General features: G+C 45.9%; 2 protein-coding genes across 2 annotated transcripts in view; one reads left to right on the forward strand and one right to left on the reverse strand.

Annotated features, from left to right (window-relative positions):
• Positions 1–23,890, forward strand: part of LOC124544747 — a 233,705-nt gene that overhangs the window by 164,120 nt on the left and 45,695 nt on the right. The window contains exon 2 of the mRNA XM_047123408.1: positions 21,493–21,681. Coding sequence (XP_046979364.1) covers positions 21,493–21,681 — 189 coding nt within the window. The remainder of the gene's footprint in view (positions 1–21,492; positions 21,682–23,890) is intronic.
• LOC124544748 (Golgi-associated PDZ and coiled-coil motif-containing protein-like) overlaps positions 1–23,890 on the reverse strand; it is a 136,801-nt gene that overhangs the window by 31,148 nt on the left and 81,763 nt on the right. The gene's annotated exons all lie outside the window — the stretch shown is intronic.

The raw sequence follows: 23,890 nt of genomic DNA on the forward strand, positions 1-23,890 counted from the left end.
GAATCAGGGGAGTTTGGTGGCCAGGGGAGTGCGGTACCCTCATGCCGGTACTCTTCGAACCACGCACGTCCACCTCGAGTAGTTTGACACGTTGCACTGTCCTGCTGGTAGATAACAATGCGTCCTGTGTTGATCACCGTGCTTTCAGAATGAGGAGACCACCTATGGAATGCCACGAAAATATTCCCCAGACCATAACGCTCTCACCTCCGACCTGGATCATTCCGACGACTATTGTAGGTGTTTACTTTTATTCATTCCAAGCCTTACACACCAAAGGCCGATGGAGCATAAAATGTGATTCTTCTGAAAGAACACCTGTCGCCACTCAGCGGACGTCCAATCGCGGTACTGGCGTGCAAATTCGAGCCTCCGTCGCCGATCAACAGCAGACAGCATACACTATGTGATCAAAAGTATCTGGTCACCTGGCTGAAAACGACTTACAGGTTCGTAGCCCCCTCCATCGGTAATGCTGGAATACAATATGGTGTTGGCCCACCCTTAGCCTTGATGACAGCTTCACTCGGCGCATACGTTCAATGACGTGCTGGAAGGATTCTTGGGGAATTGCAGAGCATTCTTCATGGAGTGCTGCACTGAGGAGAGATATCGATATCGGTTGGTGAGGGCTGGCATGAAGTCGGTGTTCCAAAACATCCCAAAGGTACTGTACAGGATTCAGGTCACGACTCTGTGCAGGCCCGTCCATTACAGGGATGTTATTGTCGTATAACCAAATCCACCACAGGCCGTGCGTTACGAACAGGTGGTCGATCGTGTTGAAACATGCAACTGCCATCCCCAAATTTCTCTTCAACATAGGGGACCAAGAAGGTGCTTAAAACATCAATGTAGGCCTCTGCTGTGATAGTGCCACGCAAAACAACAAGGGGTGCAAGCCCCCTCCATGAACAACACGACCACACCGTAACACCATCGCCTGCAAATTTTACTGTTGGCACTACTCATGCTCGCAAATGATGTTCACCGGGAATTCGCCGTACCCACACCCTGCCATCGGATCGCCACACTGTGTACCGTGATTCATCGCTCCACACGACGTTTTGTCACTGTTCAGTCGTCCAATATTTACGCTCCTTACCCCAAGCGAGGCGTCGTTTGGGATTTACCGGCATGATTTGAGGCTTATGAGCAGCCGCTCGACCATGAAATCCAAGCTCTCTCACCTCCCGCCTAACTGTCATAGTATTTACGGTGGATCCTGATGCAGTTTGGAATTCCTATGTGATGGTCTGGATAGATGTCTGCCTATTACACATTACGTCCCTCTTCAACTCTCGGCGGTACGTGTCAGTCAACACACGAGGTCGGCCTGTACGCTTTTGTGCTGTACGTGTGCCTTCACGTTTCCACCTCACTATCACATCGGAAACAATGGCCCCAGGGATGTTTAGGAATGTGGAAATCTCGCGTACAGACGTATGACACAAGTGACACCCAATCACCTGAGCACGTTGGAAGTCCGTGAGTTCCACGGAACGCCCCTTTCTGCTCTCTCACTATGTTCAATGACTACTGAGATATGGAGTACCTGGCAGTAGGTGGCAGCACATGAAAAACGTATGTTTCTGGGGGTGTCCGGATACTTTTGATCAGATAGCGTAGACGCATGAACCAGGTACCTGCTGTGGAGGCCCAAAAGCAGGAACGGTCGTTGAGGAGGCACGGTTGGTAGCACCTAGGTTCATATGGGCTCAGTTATTGAAGAGTTGCACGTCTATTCGCCCGTACACATCTCCACAGTCGCTTTTCACCCGTATCATCTATGGCCCGTGGTGCACCGCAGTTGCCTCGGCGGCGGTTTTGGATAGTTAAGATTTGCCATCCACGGTATACTTTAACCCTTTGTTGCCTGACGGTACTTAAAAGTACCAGTAAGTTTTGATTCTCATTATTTTCTCGTGGTGCAGTTTCGTGATCTGGGAGCCTGTTGGTACGTAACAGTAACTCTGCTCTACTGTTTCATAGATGTTATTGTGCAATACATAGACCTCTCTGGCGGTCCGAGCTAGAAATTGTTTTTCGCGCGCTGCTGTGAAAACAGAAGATTGTATGTGCTTGTTTCCATGCTGTTGCCTGAATTTGTGCGCAATTTATTGAAATTTCCGTTGAGTTTTCCATTGTACGCACTTAGCTTCTTTGTTTTTTTATAATAGTTTGAAGCATTACGTTACAAGTGAATGAGCTAAAGTGGAAAATATAAGGCGGACTTATTAGTAAAGTCAGGTTGTGCAGACATTGGACTCGCATTCGGGAGGACGACGGTTCAACCCCACGTCCGGCCGTCCTGATTTAGGTTTTCCGTGATTTCCCTAAATCACTCCAGCCAAATGCCGGGATGGTTCCTCTGAAAGGGCACGGCCGACTTCCTTCCCCATCCTTCCCTAATCCGATGAGACCGATTACCACGCTGTCTGGTCTCCTTCCCCAAACCAACCAACCCACCATCAGGTTCTGCGAACACTTTATTGTAGCAACAATGCGTTACCTCTCACTAGTTGTTCTGTCCACTTTTTCTCACACAGAAATCGGTAAATACATTGGCCTGTGGAACAATTAGAACAAACAGGAAAGGTTTGCCAGGGAATTTACCTAAAGAAAAATGTCTAAATCAAATCACAGAGAGTCATCTTTAGACCTAACAGTATTTCAATGGAAGGAAAATAAAGTAGTGTATTTTGCGTCAAACTTCCATGGCACTGAACAGAGCGTAGTGACAAGAAAACAGAAAGATGAAACTAGTATGACTATACCATGTCCAGTTATTGTATGTGATTACAATAAAAACATGGGTGGTGTGGATCATGCAGACAGATTACGTTCAACTTGTGGTCTTGACAGGCGATCAAAGAAATGGTGGCACCGTCTCTTCTGGGGAGCAATACAAATTGCTTTTGTCAATGCTTACGTCATTTTCAGTGATCTACATGGGGCACTGCCACTGCTGGAATTCAGGCGTGCTGTGGCACTAGGGCTAATGAATGAATATGAAGTGCCAAATCTCAGAAAGAGAAACTCTGGTAAAGATGAAATAACTCTCCCAAAGAGAAGGAAGGATAACTTTTCTGTTCCGAAGGATGTACGTCTTGGAAACCGAGGAAACCATTTTGTAGTGTTCCGTTGTAAAAGAGGACGAAGCGAAATGTGTGCGAAAAATAAAATTCAGCCGAGACCACATTCACAATGTAGTACATGTAAAGTGTATTTGTGCTGCAATGAGAAAAAGAACTGTTTCATACAATTTCATGAGGTATCACTAAATATGTGATATGTATATACTGTCAAAAATGTATAGCTAAGTTACTATGTATTGTGAAGTTGCTCTAGAATAAATTGATGCGAAATTAAAAAAAAAAAAAATTCAGAAATATCATATTTCTGTTAACTAATTTTCTAATGTAAAAATATTTAATATTTATGTGGAATAAAGTACAAGTTACAAAAATTGGAGCATTTTTCTGCGCATGTTGTGATTCTGTCCGTGGAGTCTGACGGTACTTCTGAGTACCAGGAGAGAAAAGAGTTGTGAAAAATAAAACAAAATTTTACAAAAAATCCTACCGTCATTTCAGGCCACAATAGTGTAAATTCTGCAAAGAAAATGTTAAAAGTAATTTTTTTCTTATGTCAGGAAACAAAGGGTTAACCATGGCTGCACGTCAACAATTTCCAAAGTTAGATGTTTAGGAAATGTTTCCACTCTTGCCCCGAAAGCCAATGATGATACGCTGTTTCCGCATTACAAAGGCTACTGTTTTCCGCGTCGCTCACCGCTAGTGTTGGCACCTGCCGCCTGAGAGTGGTTCCCGCACGTTGACGTCGAACACAGGCGGTGGTCACATGTGAGTGGACAGTTTATTTGGCAAATTATGAAAAAGCGGATCTTGCACTACACACAACAAACGCTAGGGGGAAAAAACCATAGGTTAGAGTGTAAGATACAGTATTTCATCATTGTTCAATAGTCTCATATTGTACCAGAGGAGAAGGGGGGGGGGGGGGGGGGGGGGGAAGGGAATGCAAACAGTGGGCAGGTCCAGAAGTCGTGTACTGCGTGGACTGTATGGTTGTCTAGAAGAGAAGACATTTTACGAGGGCTGCACGTTCAGGCCTGCAGTCATTCTGCAAGTTCTGGTGGTGGCGTGGATTGGACTGACTTCGTTTTCCTACCCTACGTAAGACAACTGATCACGGTCGCTAGGAAGCTATAAAGCATCACTTGAAGCACTTCATTTACACCAAACGAGGAGTCAGGATAATCTATTTGCCCAAAGAGCTTTACGGAATTACAATGGTTTAAACATCAGCTTCATCCGATGCGACAGTAAACCGAGGAGGTGAAGAAGAGTGTTCTGAGCCACATTTCTGCTCCTTGAAGTCCCGAAGCAAGGCGTGCATCCATTGGTGAAATATACCTTACTGTCTACATTTGTCTCCCAAAGATATGAAAAGTCGATATCGAAATACTGCACTTCGGTTGTTCTAGAGGGGGTTCTTCTGGTATTAAGTACTTTGGCGTGTCGAAAATTAGAAATGTTATGGAAAACACAGAACTCAGGCAATTGTTTGGGCATCAGTGATCTGAATATACACTCCTGGAAATTGAAATAAGAACACCGTGAATTCATTGTCCCAGGAAGGGGAAACTTTATTGACACATTCCTGGGGTCAGATACATCACATGATCACACTGACAGAACCACACGCAACATAGACACAGGCAACAGAGCATGCACAATATCGGCACTAGTACAGTGTATATCCACCTTTCGCAGCAATGCAGGCTGCTATTCTCCCATGGAGACGATCGTAGAGATGCTGGATGTAGTCCTGTGGAATGGCTTGCCATGCCATTTCCACCTGGCGCCTCAGTTGGACCAGCGTTCGTGCTGGACGTGCAGACCGCGTGAGACGACGCTTCATCCAGTCCCAAACATGCTCAATGGGGGACAGATCCGGAGATCTTGCTGGCCAAGGTAGTTGACGTACACCTTCTAGAGCACGTTGGGTGGCACAGGATACATGCGGACGTGCATTGTCCTGTTGGAACAGCAAGTTCCCTTGCCGGTCTAGGAATGGTAGAACGATGGGTTCGATGACGGTTTGGATGTACCGTGCACTATTCAGTGTCCCCTCGACGATCACCAGTGGTGTACGGCCAGTGTAGGAGATCGCTCCCCACACCATGATGCCGGGTGTTGGCCCTGTGTGCCTCGGTCGTATGCAGTCCTGATTGTGGCGCTCACCTGCACGGCGCCAAACACGCATACGACCATCATTGGCACCAAGGCAGAAGCGACTCTCATCGCTGAAGACGACACGTCTCCATTCGTCCCTCCATTCACGCCTGTCGCGACACCACTGGAGGCGGGCTGCACGATGTTGGGGCGTGAGCGGAAGACGGCCTAACGGTGTGCGGGACCGTAGCCCAGCTTCATGGAGACGGTTGCGAATGGTCCTCGCCGATACCCCAGGAGCAACAGTGTCCCTAATTTGCTGGGAAGTGGCGGTGCGGTCCCCTACGGCACTGCGTAGGATCCTACGGTCTTGGCGTGCATCCGTGCGTCGCTGCGGTCCGGTCCCAGGTCGACGGGCACGTGCACCTTCCGCCGACCACTGGCGACAACATCGATGTACTGTGGAGACCTCACCCCCCACGTGTTGAGCAATTCGGCGGTACGTCCACCCGGCCTCCCGCATGCCCACTATACGCCCTCGCTCAAAGTCCGTCAACTGCACATACGGTTCACGTCCACGCTGTCGCGGCATGCTACGAGTGTTAAAGACTGCGATGGAGCTCCGTATGCCACGGCAAACTGGCTGACACTGACGGCGGCGGTGCACAAATGCTGCGCAGCTAGCGCCATTCGACGGCCAACACCGCGGTTCCTGGTGTGTCCGCTGTGCCGTGCGTGTGATCATTGCTTGTACAGCCCTCTCGCAGTGTCCGGAGCAAGTATGGTGGGTCTGACACACCGGTGTCAATGTGTTCTTTTTTCCATTTCCAGGAGTGTATTTGAAGTTCAGGGTAGTGCATATCGCGTACGCAGTTTGTTACAAAGGGCGCAACACCATTGTAACGAGGCAGAAAAAGGGGTCAGCGCTCCTTGGGCTTTCTAATAATCGTGATAACTGAGAATTATTCCCAGGTGTATCACTGCGCACTGTACACACAGTGACAGACACCCTGGTTACAACGAACTGTTTTCTGAATTTCTACAGAAAGAGAAGCGGGACGGATTGGGAGCACATGCGAGTGTGGCTGCTTAGGGCTAAAAACCGCTTCTGTGTCAACATTGCTACTGATCCTTCCGCAGCCGTTTCGTAACGAACTTAGCACAAGCGAAGGAGCGAAGATTAGGGTTTAATGTCTCGTCGACGACGAGAAAACTTTCAGGTGGGGAAGACAGTCGGCAATTTCAGAAGCAACTTTTGCGACATTTTCCGTACGCGATTTTAGGAAAATCGGAAAATCTACATGTGAATTGTCTCACAAGGCTTTAAACCGCCTTTCTCCTAAATGTGAGTACCGTCTTGAAAAAACAACGCCGGCGCTCTTGGCGACTGGAGATGGAACACCATCAGTAGAATACTCGGAGCTTCGTAACTATCGCAGGTGTGTCACTCCAGACCACAAACGTGACCACTTACAAAGCGAGAATCAACTGCGGACTACGGACGAAAGAACTCAGATAACTCAGAGTTCCGCTCGATGAGATCTGCACGACGCAGACCTCAAAGAAGTGTTCTCGGTGGGCAAGGGTGAAACGAGCTACGATAGGTCCTGTGGTGTGTGAGACTGTTTGAATTAGCCATAAAACAAGTTAGCTGGTTGTGCTGACAGGAAGCTAGAATCAGAATGGCTATATCGAGCTACCCGAGAAACGGGTTTTGCCGTCTGTTCACCGTAAGGACGACGATAACATTAGCTGCCTACACAGGCTGTCTTCACCGACTAAACCGCACCATCTTGTATACCGCAGCCTTTTGAGGCATCATTTCAGTCTTTCAAGTTAACAAAATTCGCGTCCACCTGCGTGGTTCTATGTACGAGAAACAATCAGCAGTCATGGATCTAGATTACAGTGGTATGTACCTAACACGGGAGAGAGAGAGAGAGAGAGAGAGAGAGAGAGAGAGGGGGGGGGGGGGGGGACGAGCAGCAGCAAGAGGACAGTGTATCACACTTGACGCTCGAACCAATGGTATTCTACCGCGTCTGTCCGTAGCTTGCGCTTCAGGGTGCGCATAGAATATTACGTATCGATTTTCATGTTAGTTTATGTACGAAGTTACTTACTCACTGACAGTGTTCATTACGGGTGGCGTAAAGCAGACACGACCAATTTTACGTTAAAAGGTGACGACGACAGTTTTATGAGGAAATAAATGTGTGCCATGCGATTCTGCCCTCCGATGACTTCGAAATCCCACCACCTGGTGGGTACGGCGTTGCTGTTCAAGTGACGCTCTTTGACGGCTGTTTTCGCGACCTGGAGCGTGCAGCAGCCAGGCTCGACAGCGAACAGTGCTGGCAATATGGGCCGCCTCTAGCGGTTGTGTGATAAGTTTTCATCGTTGCGTCGCGGAGGCATGCAGTCACGAATACAAGACGGGCGTTCAGTGTGTAAGGCCACACATTTTTTTCTCGGACAGTTTTGGTTGAAAACTGTGGAATTTGTTGTTTAACATTGTGGAATATTCTCGCTTCAGCTCCTATAATTTCATTAAACTCCGATAGGTCGCGGCACTGTACGTAGCCTTGAAAATGGCGTCTATAACGGAAGATCGCTTCAAGCAGAGAGCTGTCATTTTCTTTTGGCAGAAAAATAGAGCGTCGCAGGTATTCATAGGCGCTTGCAGAATGTCTACAGAGACCTGGCAAGGATCAAAGGTACGATGAGTTGTTGGGCGAGACATCTATCATCATCGCAAAAAAGTCGTACAAATCTATCCGATCTCCGGCGTGCCGGCCGGCTGTGATTCCTGCAATGAAGAAATGTGTGGACACACTCATTCGAGGTGATCGACGGATCACAATCAAACACGTCACTGCAGAACTGGAAGTTTTCTGTTGGTAGTGCTGACACATTCGTCCACCAGCTGGTGTTCTCGAAAGTGTGCGCCCGCTAGGTCCTCCTCGTCGCCTAACAGAAGACCATAAAGAGCTACGAAAGGACCATTTGTGCCCTACGAAGGATGCACTCTGCGGAAAGCTGTACTTGGATTATGGGGAAGTGGTTGATGAAGCAAGACGTTGACTCCGACGACGAGCAGTAGAGTGATACCTTGTAGGCACACAGTCGCTCTCAGCAAGGTGGCGTAAACCCGTAGCATTGAACGGTGGTTATGTTGAAAAATAGTGTTTTGTAGCCAAAAGAGTGGGGGAATAATATGGTGGGTTAGAATTCTGAGTAAAACTAACTTGCTTTCAGAAAAAAATGTGCTGCTTTACTTATTGAATGCCACTCGTAGGTTGTTATAAGTTTTCGGTCACGCCGCTGCAGGCACCCGAACCTAGTTACATGTTGTTTACAGTTCTTTTGGGAGTGGAAGCGCTTTCTGTATTTTGCTCGGTGTTTTGCTCGTTTGGTTACTGAGTGGCGAATTGATTGAGCATCGTTTAGAGTCGCTACATTTTAGTGTTTCGTGTTGTTGTCCCCCAGCTTGCTGACGCCTGCGTGGTGTTGCATCGGGTTTAGGGTTTATCTGTCTGCTACTAGTCAATTATGTATCAAGCATTCGAAAATTTCTTTTGGATCCTCTGTGTTTCTGGAATGTACCATGGACGTGGATTAGTACAAATACGTTTGTTTCGTATGTGAACCGTGTGCAGGCTTACATGGTCAGTTTGTATTTGTCGGTCGGATGTCGTTCGTCAGTCAATGTGTGTTCTGGTTAGTTTAGGCACAACGTTTTGCGGCATTCCTTTTGATTCGCTTTGGGAGGTTCTCTCAGTGACATGCGGTTTCTAATAGAGTGACGTTCGCTGGGAGTGTGAAACGTCGGGCGGCTTGAGCATCTATATTTATTCGCCGATACTTCATACGATCAGCTGTACTTGTAGATTTTTTTTATGGTTGCACCCTCTTAATGTAATGAAATACTGTTTTCTGCTCTAGTCAGCTTTGTGATGTGCAATGAAATCTGCACAGAGTTAGCTGTCACGCTGTATGCTCCTGGAAGCGAAAGTGCGTGCATCTTGAATTATTGTCTCGGCTGGGATATGGCTTGCTATCTTACGTACAGGTGCTTAGCGAACGCCATCTCAGAGAGAGAGAGAGAGAGAGAGAGAGAGAGAGAGAGAGAGAGAGAGAGAGATGCGCTGATATGTCTTGTCATCTGGATTATTATGGCGTTTCAGTATCACTTGTGTATCGAACACACGGCTGTGCAGTTGTTTTAAATTGCCGTCGTGTGTTGATCAGTTGGGCTCGAGTTTCACGTGTTGGTTGGTTGTAAACAACGACATTCATGTGCCTGTCGTGATGTGAACCTTCTGTAACCTTGTTGGTTCAGTTACTGTTCGCGCGTGCTTGTATTCTATTACACTGTAGCCTTGCTGTGTGTACGGAACAGTGGCCGTGTTTTCGCCTTCGAGGTTGTGTGTTGTCGTGAGTGGCGATTCTGAGCTCTTACATCAAAATCATACCAGTGTGACGAGTTTTAATACTTTAGGTGATGACTTAGCGTATGGGTCTATGCTTATGGTGTAATGAAAGCGACCAAGCTAGTTTGTTTAGTGATCAGGTTTACTTCCTCCAATAATCTGGAAATTTAGGTTATGACTAGCGCCGGTTAGTATAAGAGAGGGTTACCACCCTACAGTTCTATTATTTTCTAACAGTTGCCTACTGGCATAGTGAAGTCACGCGAAGTTAACAGTGGACGCTCTGGTTACGTAACTTGGGTTTGGCATATTGTCTATTAATTTGTGGTCAATATTAGTACAGTGTGTAAGTCAAGTATATTTTCTATTTTATACTTTACGGGGCCTGAAACTTAAGTCGTAATTAAATGACGGCTCAGTGTTTCTGTTCAAGATTAATTTCTTCGAGCAGATGTCTGTATTTCATTACTTTAAGTGTTCTCAACCAATGTTAAGTTGATATCGGACCATTTTAGTTGTACAGATTTTTGTTCCAGAGCGTCCACTTTACATACGTAGGTCGTACACTCAGCTTTTTGAGGGACGCACGCCCTCGTTGCTACCGGCGTCGCGCTACTCGAGATGGGGAGGGGTGGGGGGTCTTCTCGTGTGACACCTGGTTCACAACTACGTCGGGTGGTCCACACTGGCATCGGATCGCAATCTTGTAATGAAAGTTGACAACGAATAAGAAGAAAAATATTTCAGTCCAACCACCGCTCAGTCACAAAAATTCCAGTGCTCCACTCCCCAACCCCGTTGCCCTGGTACAAAACGTTTCTTGGGAAAATGACAAGCAGAAGAAGTGGTTTGATATGTGGAGCCCGCCCCAGGATAGTCCAGCTGCCTTCTTACTTGGACGCCAGTTCAATGAGGTGACAAGAGTCATGAAATACCTCCTGCATCGTGTCGCAACTCCTTTTGCCCGGTGTAGTGCACCAACTCGACGTGGCAACGACTCAATAAGTCTTTGAAAGACCCCTGAAGAAATATTGAGCCATGCTGCTTCTATAGTCGTCTGTAATTGCGAAAGTGTTGCCGGTGTACGATTTTCTGCACAAACTGGCCTCTATTATGTCCCATAAACGTTCAATGGGATCACAGTCGGTCGATCTGTGTGGCTAAATCATTCGCTCGAGTCATCCAGAATGTTCTTCAATCCATTCGCGAAAAACTGTGGCGCAGTGACAAGTCATCCATAATAATTCCATCGTTGTTTGGGAATACAAACGCTGTAAATGGCTGCAAATGTTCTCCAAACAGCCCGACTTAACCATTTTCAATAAATGACCGTTTCAGTTGGACCAGAAGACCCGGCCCATTCCATGTAAACACAGCAGGCATCATTATGGAGCCACCACCAGCTTGCACAATGACTTGTTGAGAACGTGGGTCCATGACTTGGTGGGGCCTGCGCCACACTCGAACCTTACTACTAGCTCTTACTAATTTAGCAGAGGTACTGGCGTCGGTCGTCTGCTGCCATAGCCCATTAACGCCAAATTTCGCCGCACTATCCAAACGGAATGGACAATATCTTGAAAGGGGGATATAAGATGAACATCATCAACAAAAGCAAAACGAGGATAATAGAATGTAGTCGAATGAAGTCGGGGGATGCTGAGGGAATTAGATTGGGAAATGAGACACTTAAAGTAGTAAAGGAGTTTTGCTATTTGGGGAACAAAATAACTGATAATGGTCGAAGTAGAGAAGATATAAATTGGAGACTGGCAATGGCAAGGAAAGCGTTCCTAAAGAAAAGAAATTTGTTAACGTCGAGTATTGATTTAAGTGTCAGGAAGTCGTTTCTGAAAGCATTTTTATGGAGTGTGGCCATGTATGGAAGTGAAACGTGGACGATAAATAGTTTGGACAAGAAGAGAATAGAATCTTTCGAAATGTGGTGCTTCAGAAGAATGCTGACGATTAGATGGGTAGATCACATAACTAATGAGGAGGTATTGAATAGAAAGGGGAGGAGTTTGTGGCACAACTTGACAAGAAGAAGGGACCGGTTGGTAGGACATGTTCTGAGGCATCAAGGGATCACAAATTTAGCATTGGAGGGCAGCGTGGAGGGTAAAAATCGTAGAGGGAGGCCAAGAGATGAATGCACTAAGCAGATTCAGAAGGATGTAGGTTGCAGTAGGTACTGGGAGATGAAGCTTCCAGAGGATGGAGTAGCATGGAGAGCTGCATCAAACCAGTCTCAGGACTGAAGACCACAACAAACCACATCCTAACGGATATGTTCATTATACATCACACATTGATTACTGTGGTTATTTCACGCAGTGTTAGTTGTCTGTTAGCACTGACAACTCTACGCATACGTCGCTGCTCTCGGTTATTAACTGAAGGCAGTCTGCTACTGCGCTCTCTTTGGGGAGAAGTAATGACAGAGATTTTGTATTCCTGACACGCTCTTGACATTGTGGCTCTTGGAACATCTAATTCCGTAACTATTTCCAAACTGGAATGTCCCACGGCTTTAGCTCCAACTACCATACCGCATTCTAAATCCTTTAATTCCCGTCATGCGGCCATAATCACATCCGAAACCTCTTCACATGTATCACCTGAGTAAAGTGACAGCTCCGCCATCTGTATATGTGCATGTCGCTATCCCATGATTTCCGTCACCTCAGGTTATAACTGAAGTAGTTGGGTACTGACTTCCTCTATAATCCAGGCTTACGCCAGTCCATTGGAGCAGTTGCGAAGATTCGTGCAGATTTGGATCTTGTTTCGACGAATACGTATTGACTGATGGCTTTTGTCTGCTACTTTTTTTTCCCCTAACCGCCTGGTGTGTCTTGTAACGTGCACCACTTAAAACGCAATTAGGGGCGCAGATGAACATTTTAAAAATATAACACCTATTTCTTGCGCCACATACGGTTCTCCAGAGGCAGACGTGGAACGTTAATCTTTGGTCCCACACCGCCTTTCGCGCGCCAAGGCCAGCAGGTACATGTCTCATATCAGACGCGCGGGCGATGAATCCGAGGCAGCGAGGGAGGCAGTGGAAGCGGAACGAAATCCGCCACGCCCCCTTATCTGCCGCACACCCAATAAAGCACGCACGCCTCGGAAGCGCGGACTACCAGTTTTTCTGGGCAAGCGCGCGCAGGCGCTTGTCTGGGTGTCGACGCGGAACCCTGCGGTCTACGCACAGTGGTTACGGGCTCAGCCACGGTCGCGGCTACCTACTAATTACTCAGCGGCCGCCTTTCTAGGGTACGTACAACGGAAACACTTTGAAGGTCCGCGGGAACGAGTTCGCAACAGCGTGCAACCTGTATCATCATCTCTCGAGGCGGTCAAGCCACTCACAGAAACTCGTGTTATCTGCTGACGGCATTCGCTCCGCTACGTCTGAACAACATCCTTTTGTTTATAGTTCCAAATCCTACTGTACAAACAATATATTATAAGAGCCGACGTTTCGAATCGACTTAAAGCTACTTCCTTCCGTGCATCGAAACACGGTTTCGAAATCGCACAGAAGCCCGCTGAAAGCCGACCAGAATGAAACATAACTTTTGGGAATGCAGCCGAGTAACATCCTCGACAAGCACCAACATTTTGAACGGATTATAGTTAAGAGCTGCGACGACCTAGAAAACCGGGCGAGGAAGAGCGCAAGTGGGGCGCGGCGTTGTTGGGGCCAAACGTCTGCCGTAGCGGTTGGCAAGAGTGGTGCCTTCGCTCAGTGCGGTTTTGGCGGGTACGACGCAGGAGTCCGGTCTGACCTTTGCGAGCACTAGACGCGGTGGCGTCTGCTGCATGATACCCGTGGGTTTCCGACTACGAGTAATCTTCGTTACATCCTTCTCTCGGCGCTATCTAAGCAAGCGTTTGTCAATGGGCGCTGGATTTTACGAGAGACCACGGCGAGCGTCCGATTAGTGTGCACGTTACTTGGTGTCGTGTGGTGGTTATTTTGACTCCGTATCCCGGTTTCCCGTTATTATATATATAAATGTGTTATTTATGAAGGTTTTGCCTAGTACTACGAGAGTGCATTTCTGTGAATGCGTGTGGGCTTGTGGCTGTCACTGCCCCAAAAAGATTTTAGAATCTAAGGGTACAGAATGCAGACGTAATTCTTCAGATTTAGGAATTTTACTTTATAGTCAATGAAAACTGTTTAATCTAGCTACCTTTCTCCTGTCCGCTCCCGGTAGCTCAGCGTGTAATAAAAAAAAGTGAGTGAACGGATCAACGAACAACCTGAACGGGTGTCATAAAACGTCCGCCACGAACAAATTCAACGAACAATATAGAACAAAATGAGATTAAAAAAGTGGTCAGCGCTACAGAATGTCAATCCTCAGGGCCCCGGTTCGATTCCTGGCTGGGTCGGAGATTTTCTCCACTCAGGGACTGGGTGTTCTGTTGTCCTAATCATCATCATTTCATCCCTATCGACGCGCAAGTCGCCGAAAGACTTGCACCCGGCGAACGGTCTACCCGACGGGAGTCCCTAGTGACACGACATTTATTTATCTTTTTTCTGAGGCATGTCTATAGTTACCTGTTGGCTAGTATCATGAGCTCGAGCTGTTTAGTAAACTCTGAGCACCAAAAAAAAAAAAAAACTGAACATTTTCTGCATTTGTAGTACGTTAATTTTTACTAAATAATTAACGAGTTGTCTCTGTGTTACAGCACAGGTAACTGTATCTTTTGTTAACTGTGGTTTTGTTAAAGATGCCTAGTACCATGACTGACATTGTTAATGAAAGATTCTAGTACTGTGGCAGCGACAGGCGCCGTCCTATGTCAATGGAGGAGGAATTATTGCTACTGCCGTCGCCCTGCCACCGCCTCTATCATCATAAATTTAAACCACTTTTGTCTGTCGCTTTGATAATTACTGGTAATAGCCGATGTTTGATATTTGGGACAATCATTTGATCGTATGTTTTGCTGTTTGTAATGTAAATGTATTTTTTTTAATAATCTTTACATAAGGAAGTGATTTTATACTGTTGCCCTTTAGAGGTGTTTGCCATCAGTTGGCCATTGAAATTCAGTCTTTTCAGACAATTTTATTCTTGGATTTTTGGTTCAAATGGCTCTGAGCACTATGGGACTTAACTTCTGAGGTCATCAGTCCCCTAGAACGAAGAACTACTTAAACCTAACTTAAGGACATCACACACATCCATGCCCGAGGCAGGATTCGAACCTGCGACCGTAGCGGTCGTGCGTTTCCAGATTGAAGCGCCTAGAACCGCTGGGCCACAGCGGCCGGCTTGGATATTTGCTTTAAAAATAAATTCATTAGTGCTTTTAGAAACTTTAATAAATTTATTATGGCTCAGTACCTTTCCACTCAACACCAGCTCCCTACCGCATTTCATTTCAAGAATAGTCCCCGTCTCCTACGCTGCCGAGTCCGCCTCTAGTGACGTCTATTGGTGAATTCCGCTTTTCGCAGAAATGTCCGGATCATTGCGATTAGATCTGCAGCACAGCTATGCTCTTCATGTATGTTTACATCTTTTACTCCGAAAATCACTATTACCTTGGCGAATGGTGCAGTAGCATAAAGATTGTCGGTACACGTATGTTCAAGTCCCTGTTTCCCTGATTTTCCAAGATACATAACGCTGTTCTTGTAGCGACTTCTAGTGGAGTTCGAGGAGTATCTCTCATATTTTCTCGCCCTGAATAAATAAGTGTGATGACATGCGCAACTGCCGGCCGCGGTGGCCGAGCGGTTCTAGGCACTTCAGTCCGGAACCGCGTGACTGCTACGGTCGCAGGTTCGAATCCTGCCTCGGGCGTGGATGTGTGTGATGTCCTTAGGTTAGTTAGGTTTAAGTAGTTCTAAGCTTTTGGAGACTGATGACCTCAGATGTTGAGTCCCATAGTGTTCAGAGCCATTTGAACCATTTGAATTTGACATGCGCAACTGTTCTTCGAATATCTCTCTCTCTCTCTCTCCCCCCCCCCCCCCCGCCCCCCCTTCTCTCCCTCAATTCCTCAGTATTCTTTCAATAAATCTATATCTGCAATCTGCAGATCCAACTGAAATCGCTCCAGAGGGAAATTTCCAGACACGTGATTGGGTTCTTACTGATGGGTGAACCTGTGGCCAAGCGATATCAGATCGTTTGGTCTGTCATCACCCATTACAATGCATTTATTTATGCTGGCCGAACGCTGTCTGTCTTTATACCAATCGCTGATTATTTTCAAGGCTTCAGACTTTTCACAAAAATTTTCTACATGCGTGGTCTCCAAACACTCGCAGAACAGTAAAACATTGTGTTAAACATTGTTTATACACACGCGTGGAAGTAAAAGTCGTTCACACTTAGCTGAGCTACTACGGACGATATTTTCATTTCTCACAATGTCTCTTCATTACGAACGACATACTGCATCCTCTTTATACTACGTCATTAATCCAGTTACAAACCTGTTTTTATGTTAAGCAAGTGTGTATTTTGTTTACTATGCGGCGGTATGGAACTGCATCGAGTAATTTTCGGTAGTGAAGAAACACGACATCAGTGTCATCTCCGTTATATAAACGCTTCAGCATCTCGTGTAAGGACACAAATTGTGTTTCACACGGCCGGCCGGGTGGCCGAGCGGTTCTAGGCGTTACAGTCTGGAACCGCGCGACCGCTGCGGTCGCAGGTTCGAATCCTGCCTCGGGCATGGATGTGTGTGATGTCCTTAGGATAGTTAGGTTTAAGTAGTTCTTCGTTCTAGGGGACTGGTGACCTCAGAAGTTAAGTCCCATAGTGCTCAGAGCCATTTGAACCATTTTTTTGTGTTTCACACGAATTGTGCTCGTAGAATACTTGCTACTACTACGAAACTGTTTCGTCTTCAAGAGCATCACCATTCGCGAGAAAAACTTGGTCTATATTGTAAAAGTAGGTAGCGTAATTCGTAGTAAATTCCAAAAATAAATAAATTAAGACTTTGGTAATGAGAAAAGTGAGCCTCTTCAGTAATAAGCAGCTGTACTTGCAGACGACATGCTGGAAACCAATGTTCAAGAAAATTAAAAATATATAGCAACCTTATCATGTAATAATAATATACATAAAAACTGTTAAATAATTCTAGCAAGTACTGATCTTTATTTCAGAATAACTATTAAAACAATTAGCTGTCATAGTATACCAAAAGACGTATTGGGAAACTTTAGAGAAATTGTAAGCTCTACCTAAGACGACATAACTTCAAAACGCACTAATATGTGTACGACGTTCTTGGTGCTGAGGCCGCGTCATGGTTGAGTTGAACGACTTCCACGAACTTCATCGTCGTTTATTACCTGGTGTCAACGATGTCCAGCAAACATTACGTTGGACAATCACAACCGCGTCCGAGAGTTGTGTTGAACAGAGATGATAAATCAAATTTAGAAAATTCGAAAATTTTGCGCTAGCTGACCATAGGCTACGAAAGGGCATATGATGATTTCTGGAAATACCAAGATAATAGCACAAGCTTCGTCTTACTAAGGCGGTATGGTAAAAGAGAAAAAAAAGGTAGTAATTGGGATGTGTACCAACACATTTTGGCAGAGACAGAGCCTACAATCTTAGTCTAGTCTATAGACAAACTCTGAAGAGGAAACGTTCGGTTGGTTGGCTGGAGGGAGTTGGGGAGGAAGGGATCAAACAACAAGGTCGTCAGTCTCTCGATCCAAGAGTGGTGCATCCAGAAGTTCATAACAGTAAAAGGGACGAGGCTAAAAACGTAGTGGACATCTATTATGTATCGTCAATAATAAAAGCAAGATGAAGGAAATTGGAGAATCAGCATGTGAACGTCACCTGGGCTCTGCATGCGACGGAAACGTCCCATCCACAGGAGTCCCATCCTTGATTTATTATAGTCAAGAGTGTCCACTATTCAATGGAGTACGACACCTAGAATAGAAAACTGGGTGCGGCAGAAAGGAGGCAAACCGAATCTAAAAGCGATTTTAACAGTGCAAAAGAGGGATCAAAGAACGAAACACTCGGAAACAACATTTAAAATCCTAATATCACAGACTAGTCCCGGTACTAGAGAGTGCGTCTTCTTTTCCACTTCTGCTCTATACTTCCGGCAGGGGTCAAAACGCCAGACACTGCCGATTCCCCTCATTAGCTAACAAATTTCGCCTTCTATCTCAAGTTAACCAGATATAGATAATTTAATAGCCTCGCATCCGCTTCGACAGTCATCGATGATGACAGATTTAAACTTCGAAAGATGCTACTCAAATGTGAAATTTTACACAAGGGTAAAAAAACAAACATCTCGTCATAGCAACATGTTAAAAGGATGTGGAAGGTTTCTCTGTTATGTCTAAAATTTCGCTTGTTTTTAATCAGAAAACTAATTATTAGGTATGCTGTTTAATTTATTTCATTTGTTGATCGACGAGTATTTATTACAATCCCAAATTTTGTTTAGGTGTAATATATGTACAAAGCTCAGCTTTACCCTGAGTAAATGTTCATTATGTTAGAACTCTTTTGCAGCCATCGCGTGAGAAAGCCTAATTTTCTCCATCAGAACTGTTTTTCCTAGGAACGGGTACAAGTATCAAGTTGAAATTTACTTTAAATACTCAGGTCCCTTGGCAGGTCCCCAGGCGCAAAAGATTTAAGCTTCTAAATCAATGCAATCAAAAGATAGGGCCCTTTACGTAGCACATTTTGATATCCGCAGACTCAGTCATCAAAGCCTATAGAAGAACTATCTATGTATGTAAATTTTTACGGAACTCTCCCAGCGTGAGTCATGGCGGTTTTTTCTTTTCTTTTTTTTCTTTTCCCAATACCCTGCACCGATCGAGATTTATCTGGGCAAAAGAATTGATCGAATAATGCACAGCTTTCGTCAGGATTCTTTCCCTCAAGCAGCGTAATCAGTGAGCTATATTCACAGTTGTTCACCCCTCTGACCGACGGCCATTCCTTAGGCCAATCGGTCTGCGACTGTCAAATCAAAGTTTCTAAAATACAACAGCAGAAGATGGCGGACCAAATGGTCCTCCATGTGTTGGAGGAGAAATATGCTTTTACCAGCTGACCTGTCATCTTCCAGGACGTGCTGAGAATACGTCCGAATTTTTTATGCGAAAATTCTCAAAGTTTTTAAATGAAACAAACGTTATTGACGTTGTACATCTTCATTCCCCATGTCTACATATTTGCAGCCCTCTATCGCTAGAGGACTCCTAATTGCAGCGCATAGTATAGTGGTGTGTAATTTGACTACGTCGGTAGGTAAGAAACGGCGTGCTGTAATCGAGTTTAGAATTCGAAGAGTTCGTCCACACATGGACCATTGTCTCCTTCAGCATGACAGTGCCAAACCACACAAGAGCGCTGTGATACCTGCATCAAATCGAGACGGCATGTGTTCACCGTCTTCGATCATCCTCCATACAGTACCGACTTGACCGTATCCGAGTTTCACCTGTTTCCAAACAAACACCACCTTAGAACTTCACGTCGAGAGTGATGAAGCGATGCAAGCACAGATGGAGATTGTGGCTCCATCAACAAAATCAAACATACTACGGTGACAGCATAAACAAACAGGTCACTCGTTGGCGAAATGTGTTCGCGCCAGGGTGGCTATGTTGAGCAGGTAATGTGCAGACATGAATGAAGATATGGAATGTTAATAAAATTTGTTTTACTTAAAAAGCTTTGAGGGTTTTAACATACAAAATTTGGAGGCATCGCTTTTAAGCACGTTCTCGCAAAATCCTTGTGGTCAGATTTGAATGAAGAATATTTGTTGGTACGTTGAAACGCTTCGCAACTATAGCTGTATCATCTTATTTTCTTTAACGTATTTTATTGGTGCAATATCTTCTATAGTCTATATTACACATTCCAGAAATACCTCTAGTTCCGAAAGGAATCTTTCAATGTGCAGTGCAGTACACACTGTTTGGAAACTTCCAAGCAGATTAAAATTTTGCACCAGAAAGGCACTCAAACCTGGAACCTTTCCTTTCGCGGGCAATGTTGTTACCGGCTGAGGCATCTAGGCACAATTCACGAGCCGTCGTCTCAGCCTTATTTCCGTCAGCAACTTTCTGCTGCCTTCCAAGTTTCACAGGGGCTTTACCCGTGTGAGCGCTAGACCAGCAAAGTACGCACGACAGCTTCTGTGAAGTTTGGAAGGCAGGAGAGGAACCAGTAAAATACGTTCTACAGCTCTGCTAGAAACTGATAGCTCATACGACACATACACACACAATGAGAGTTAAAGGGTTAAAAAACTGACACTAGATCAGATAGAGTCACCTCAGCTCTGTTAAGGTACATTTATTATGACAAGGCCAGTTTCGTTCTATGATCGTCAGTTGACACTGCCAACAGCTTTCGTAACAATTGCTCGCCTCTTTGCTACCCCTGTGAAGCTGGGACACTTTTTGGAAGCACGGGTTATGCTACAAAACATAGAATCATGTGTGTCAGAGCAGTTTCCAGATAATTTAACAGCATTTACATGGTGCACGTGGAAAAATGTGTTAAGTTTGAAATGCATAAAACAAACAGTAGGCGAAAACGTCGCAGTGATGGGTACAACACTGCAAGAAAATACGTAACGGTACAAAACGAGGCTCTAGAAGTAAAGCAAGGAGACCCGGAAGGGCCATCTAAAGGTCTAATTATAATAAATCTGAAGCAAAATGCAAATGGCTCTGAGCACTATGGGACTTCTGAGTTCATCAGTCCCCTAGAACTTAGGACTACTTAAACCTAACTAACCTAAGGACATCACACACATCCATGCACGAGGCAGAATTCGAACCTGCAACCGTAGCGGTCGCGTGGTTCCAGACTGTAGCGCCTAGAACCGTTCGGCCACTACGGCAGGCTAAATCTGAAGCCATTAATGCTTTGACTAACAAACTTTTTTAAGCCGTACTTGGGGTTGATTGTTGTTTACATTACAAACCTTATAATTATCAAAGAATTCTGTGAGAATTCTTGACAGAGACTGTTGGCAGTGTCAGCTGATGATGTCCTTTGAACGAAACCTGTCGTGATGTAAAAAATGTACATTACTACAGCTGAAATGGTTCTTACTAACATTAACGCGAATCAGCTGAAGCGCACAAGATGATCAAGATTAGAGGGCGGCGCACCTCTACATCTACATCACGCTCTGCAAGCCACCTAATGGTATGTGATGGACGGTACTTCTGGTACCACGCGTGGAATGGTGCGTGTGAAGAATGACAGTCGGTAAAACTCTGTTTGGGTCTATTTTCTCGAATTTTCTTGTCATGGTTATTAAGCGAGATGTGTGCGGGAAGAACTAATAAGTTGTCCAACTCCTCCCGGAAATTTCAATAGTAAACCTCTCCGTGATGTAGAATGTCTCTACTGTAACGTCTACCTCGGTAACGCTCTCGCGCAGACTAAACGATACCGTGACGAAAGACGCCGCACTTAGTTGCCCCTCTCTCTCTCTCTCTCTCTCTCTCTCTCTCTCTCTCTCGTCAGTCGTACCTGGCAAGAATCCCTTATTGATGAACAGTACTCAAGAATCGGTCAAGCACGCGCCTTAAAGCCACTTCCTTCGTGGAAGAGAGATATTTCGTCTACTGTTTGTTTTGTGTCTTCTTTCACTTAAGGTCACTCTGGATAGCTACTCCTGGATATATTTTACGTGAACCTGAGAATACAGCAAATTTAGAGAATCTGTGTCGCCAAATGTACAGGGTGGCCAATGCTTTCACCCTAAACTACACCGCTATGCACGTACTGGAGACTGGTGTGGTTAGTAAGGGGGACGGTGCTGTCGCCGTGTTGCAGGGAGTGCAGAGCGTGCTGCTGTCGATCGAGGAGCGCCTGCGCAGCCTGGACGCGAGCGTCTACTCCTCGCGCTACGCGCCGCGCTGGGAGGTCAGCCTGGAGCAGCAGGGGCGACGCCTGGAGGCCGTCGAGGCGCGGCTGGGGCGCCTCGAGACGCTGCTTGAGATACGGCTCGACAAGCTGGCCGAGGTACACACTAACAGCACTACCCTCAACCTAAAGAGTGACAACCACTGAACCATATGAAAAAAGTGTTAATTAGTTACAAACTAAGGCGTGTACACACTTTATTCAACATCTAAACGCCACCAAAGATATTTGGATTTAGGTTACAACATGTTCGATATGCCTGCCATCAACGGCGGTCATGTGGCGCAGACGAACAGCGACGTTCTGCTTGATCCGATGAACTGTCGGAACATCGATGCTGTCGATGATCTCCTGAATGGCTGTTTTCAGCTCAGAATTGGTTTTAAGCTTTTTTTGCTATACACCCGTAATATAGCCGCACAAAAAGCAGTCGCATGTTTTCAGATCCGCAGAATATGGCGGCCAATCAAGCTCCATACCAGGGGCCAATGGGCACCCTAGAGCCAGAAAGAGGTCCCCAAAGTCCTCCTCCAGGACATCACTCTCCTGCTGCTCTGTCTTGCATAAACCACATCTTGTCGGAATCAGGGTAACTTCGGACACTGGGTATGAAATAATCTTCCAAAACCTTCACGTACCGTTCAGTAGTCACCGTGCCAACAAGGAATGTCGCACCGATTATTCTGTGACTGGACCTTGCACTCCACACAGTCAACCGTTGAGGGTAAAGAGACTTCTCAAGCGCGAAAATCGGATTCTCAAGTCCCCCAAATGCGCCAATTTTGCTGACGTTTGCACATCCTAAAGCAATCCGTTCAGAATCCGTAACGATTTTATTTCATACAGTTCAATAACACTCTGCACTATCCACAGTTGCTGCCTCACTCGCCTCGAGGGCCAACTTCACAGACGCCAACGACTACAAAGGACTCAAGTTAAATCCTTATTAGGATTACGAGGTGCAGCTAAGCACTGGTTTCTATTATACCAAGCTGACAGGGTAGAACGAGTAAGTAGAGACAACAGAAACCACCTCAAGTAAGGTTAAGTTCCTGGTGAAGCACATGATGATGATCTGGTCTTCAGTCGAAGACTCATTGTTTGATTCACATCTCCTCGCTAGTCGATCTTGTATAAGCCTCTTCAGCTCCGAATAACTGCCGCAGCTACAATGACTTGAACCTAGTTTATTCACTCCTTCCTCTCCCTCTACAATTCCCCCCCCCCCCCCCCCTCACCCACACACACGCTTTCCTCCAAGAATCCCTTGGAGATGGAGGGAAGTGGTGGGGCATCTTAAAAATTTTAGAGGGAGACAAAGGAATTTTATGAGACCGAAAATACAGTAACAAAAGGCTTTCTCATGACGTGATCTATCACCCCCAACACGTTTGGTACAGACACTTTGGAAAACCCTGTACAAAGAGCACAAGGTGCTACACTAGAGAAACTATGCACCACGTGGGAATTATCCGAATAGGGCGGAAATCGGTAGAGGTGGCTTAGATGTACAGACAAAAAATGATTACAATTTCCGAAAAAAGAATAATGACTTATTCAAGAAAAAGAGCTCCATAATCTGGGACAGTCAAAAACGCTTTGGTCCAGCTTTGCCCCTTGTGCAACCAGTTATTCGGCTAGGCACAGATTGATAAAGTTCTTGAATGTCCTCCTGAGAGATATCGTGCCAAATTCTGTCCAATTGCTCCCTTAAATTGTCAAAATATTAAGATGCTTGGAGGGCCCTGCCCATGATCCTCCAAACGTTCTCAGTTGGGGAGAGATCCGACGACCTTGAGAGCTAAGGTAGGTTTTGACTAGCACGAAGACAAGCAGTGGAAGCTCTCGCCGTGTGCAGGCGGGCACTATCTTCCTTAAATGGAAGCTCAGGATGGCTTGCCACAAAATGGCACCCTACCATCATTGCGGTTGTCGGGCCGTACGCCAGGCAAGAGCCTGGTTGGTATCCACCACTGTCTGTGGCGTCTCCAGACACGTTTTCGGATTGGAATCCCATTGACTGGAATAGGACTGTCTCCTGCGATGAGTCCCGCTTGGAACTGAGCTCCGATGACCACCGAGGACGCGTGTGTGGATGCCCTGGACAGCGGTGGGATACCAAGCTGACTGTCGCCCGCCATGCGGCCCGACAATCACAATAGGTCTAGTTTGCCATTTCTTTTCACAGCAGAATAACTTTAGCACCCGCAGCACTCTTACAGCACACCAGTGTGTCGACGATATTCTACGCCCCTTTTGTTGCCCTTCATGGCAAGCCATCGTGGGCTTACATTTCAGCAAGATAATG

This window comes from Schistocerca americana, chromosome 8, assembly GCF_021461395.2.
Source record: "Schistocerca americana isolate TAMUIC-IGC-003095 chromosome 8, iqSchAmer2.1, whole genome shotgun sequence".
Lineage (NCBI taxonomy): Eukaryota > Metazoa > Arthropoda > Insecta > Orthoptera > Acrididae > Schistocerca > Schistocerca americana.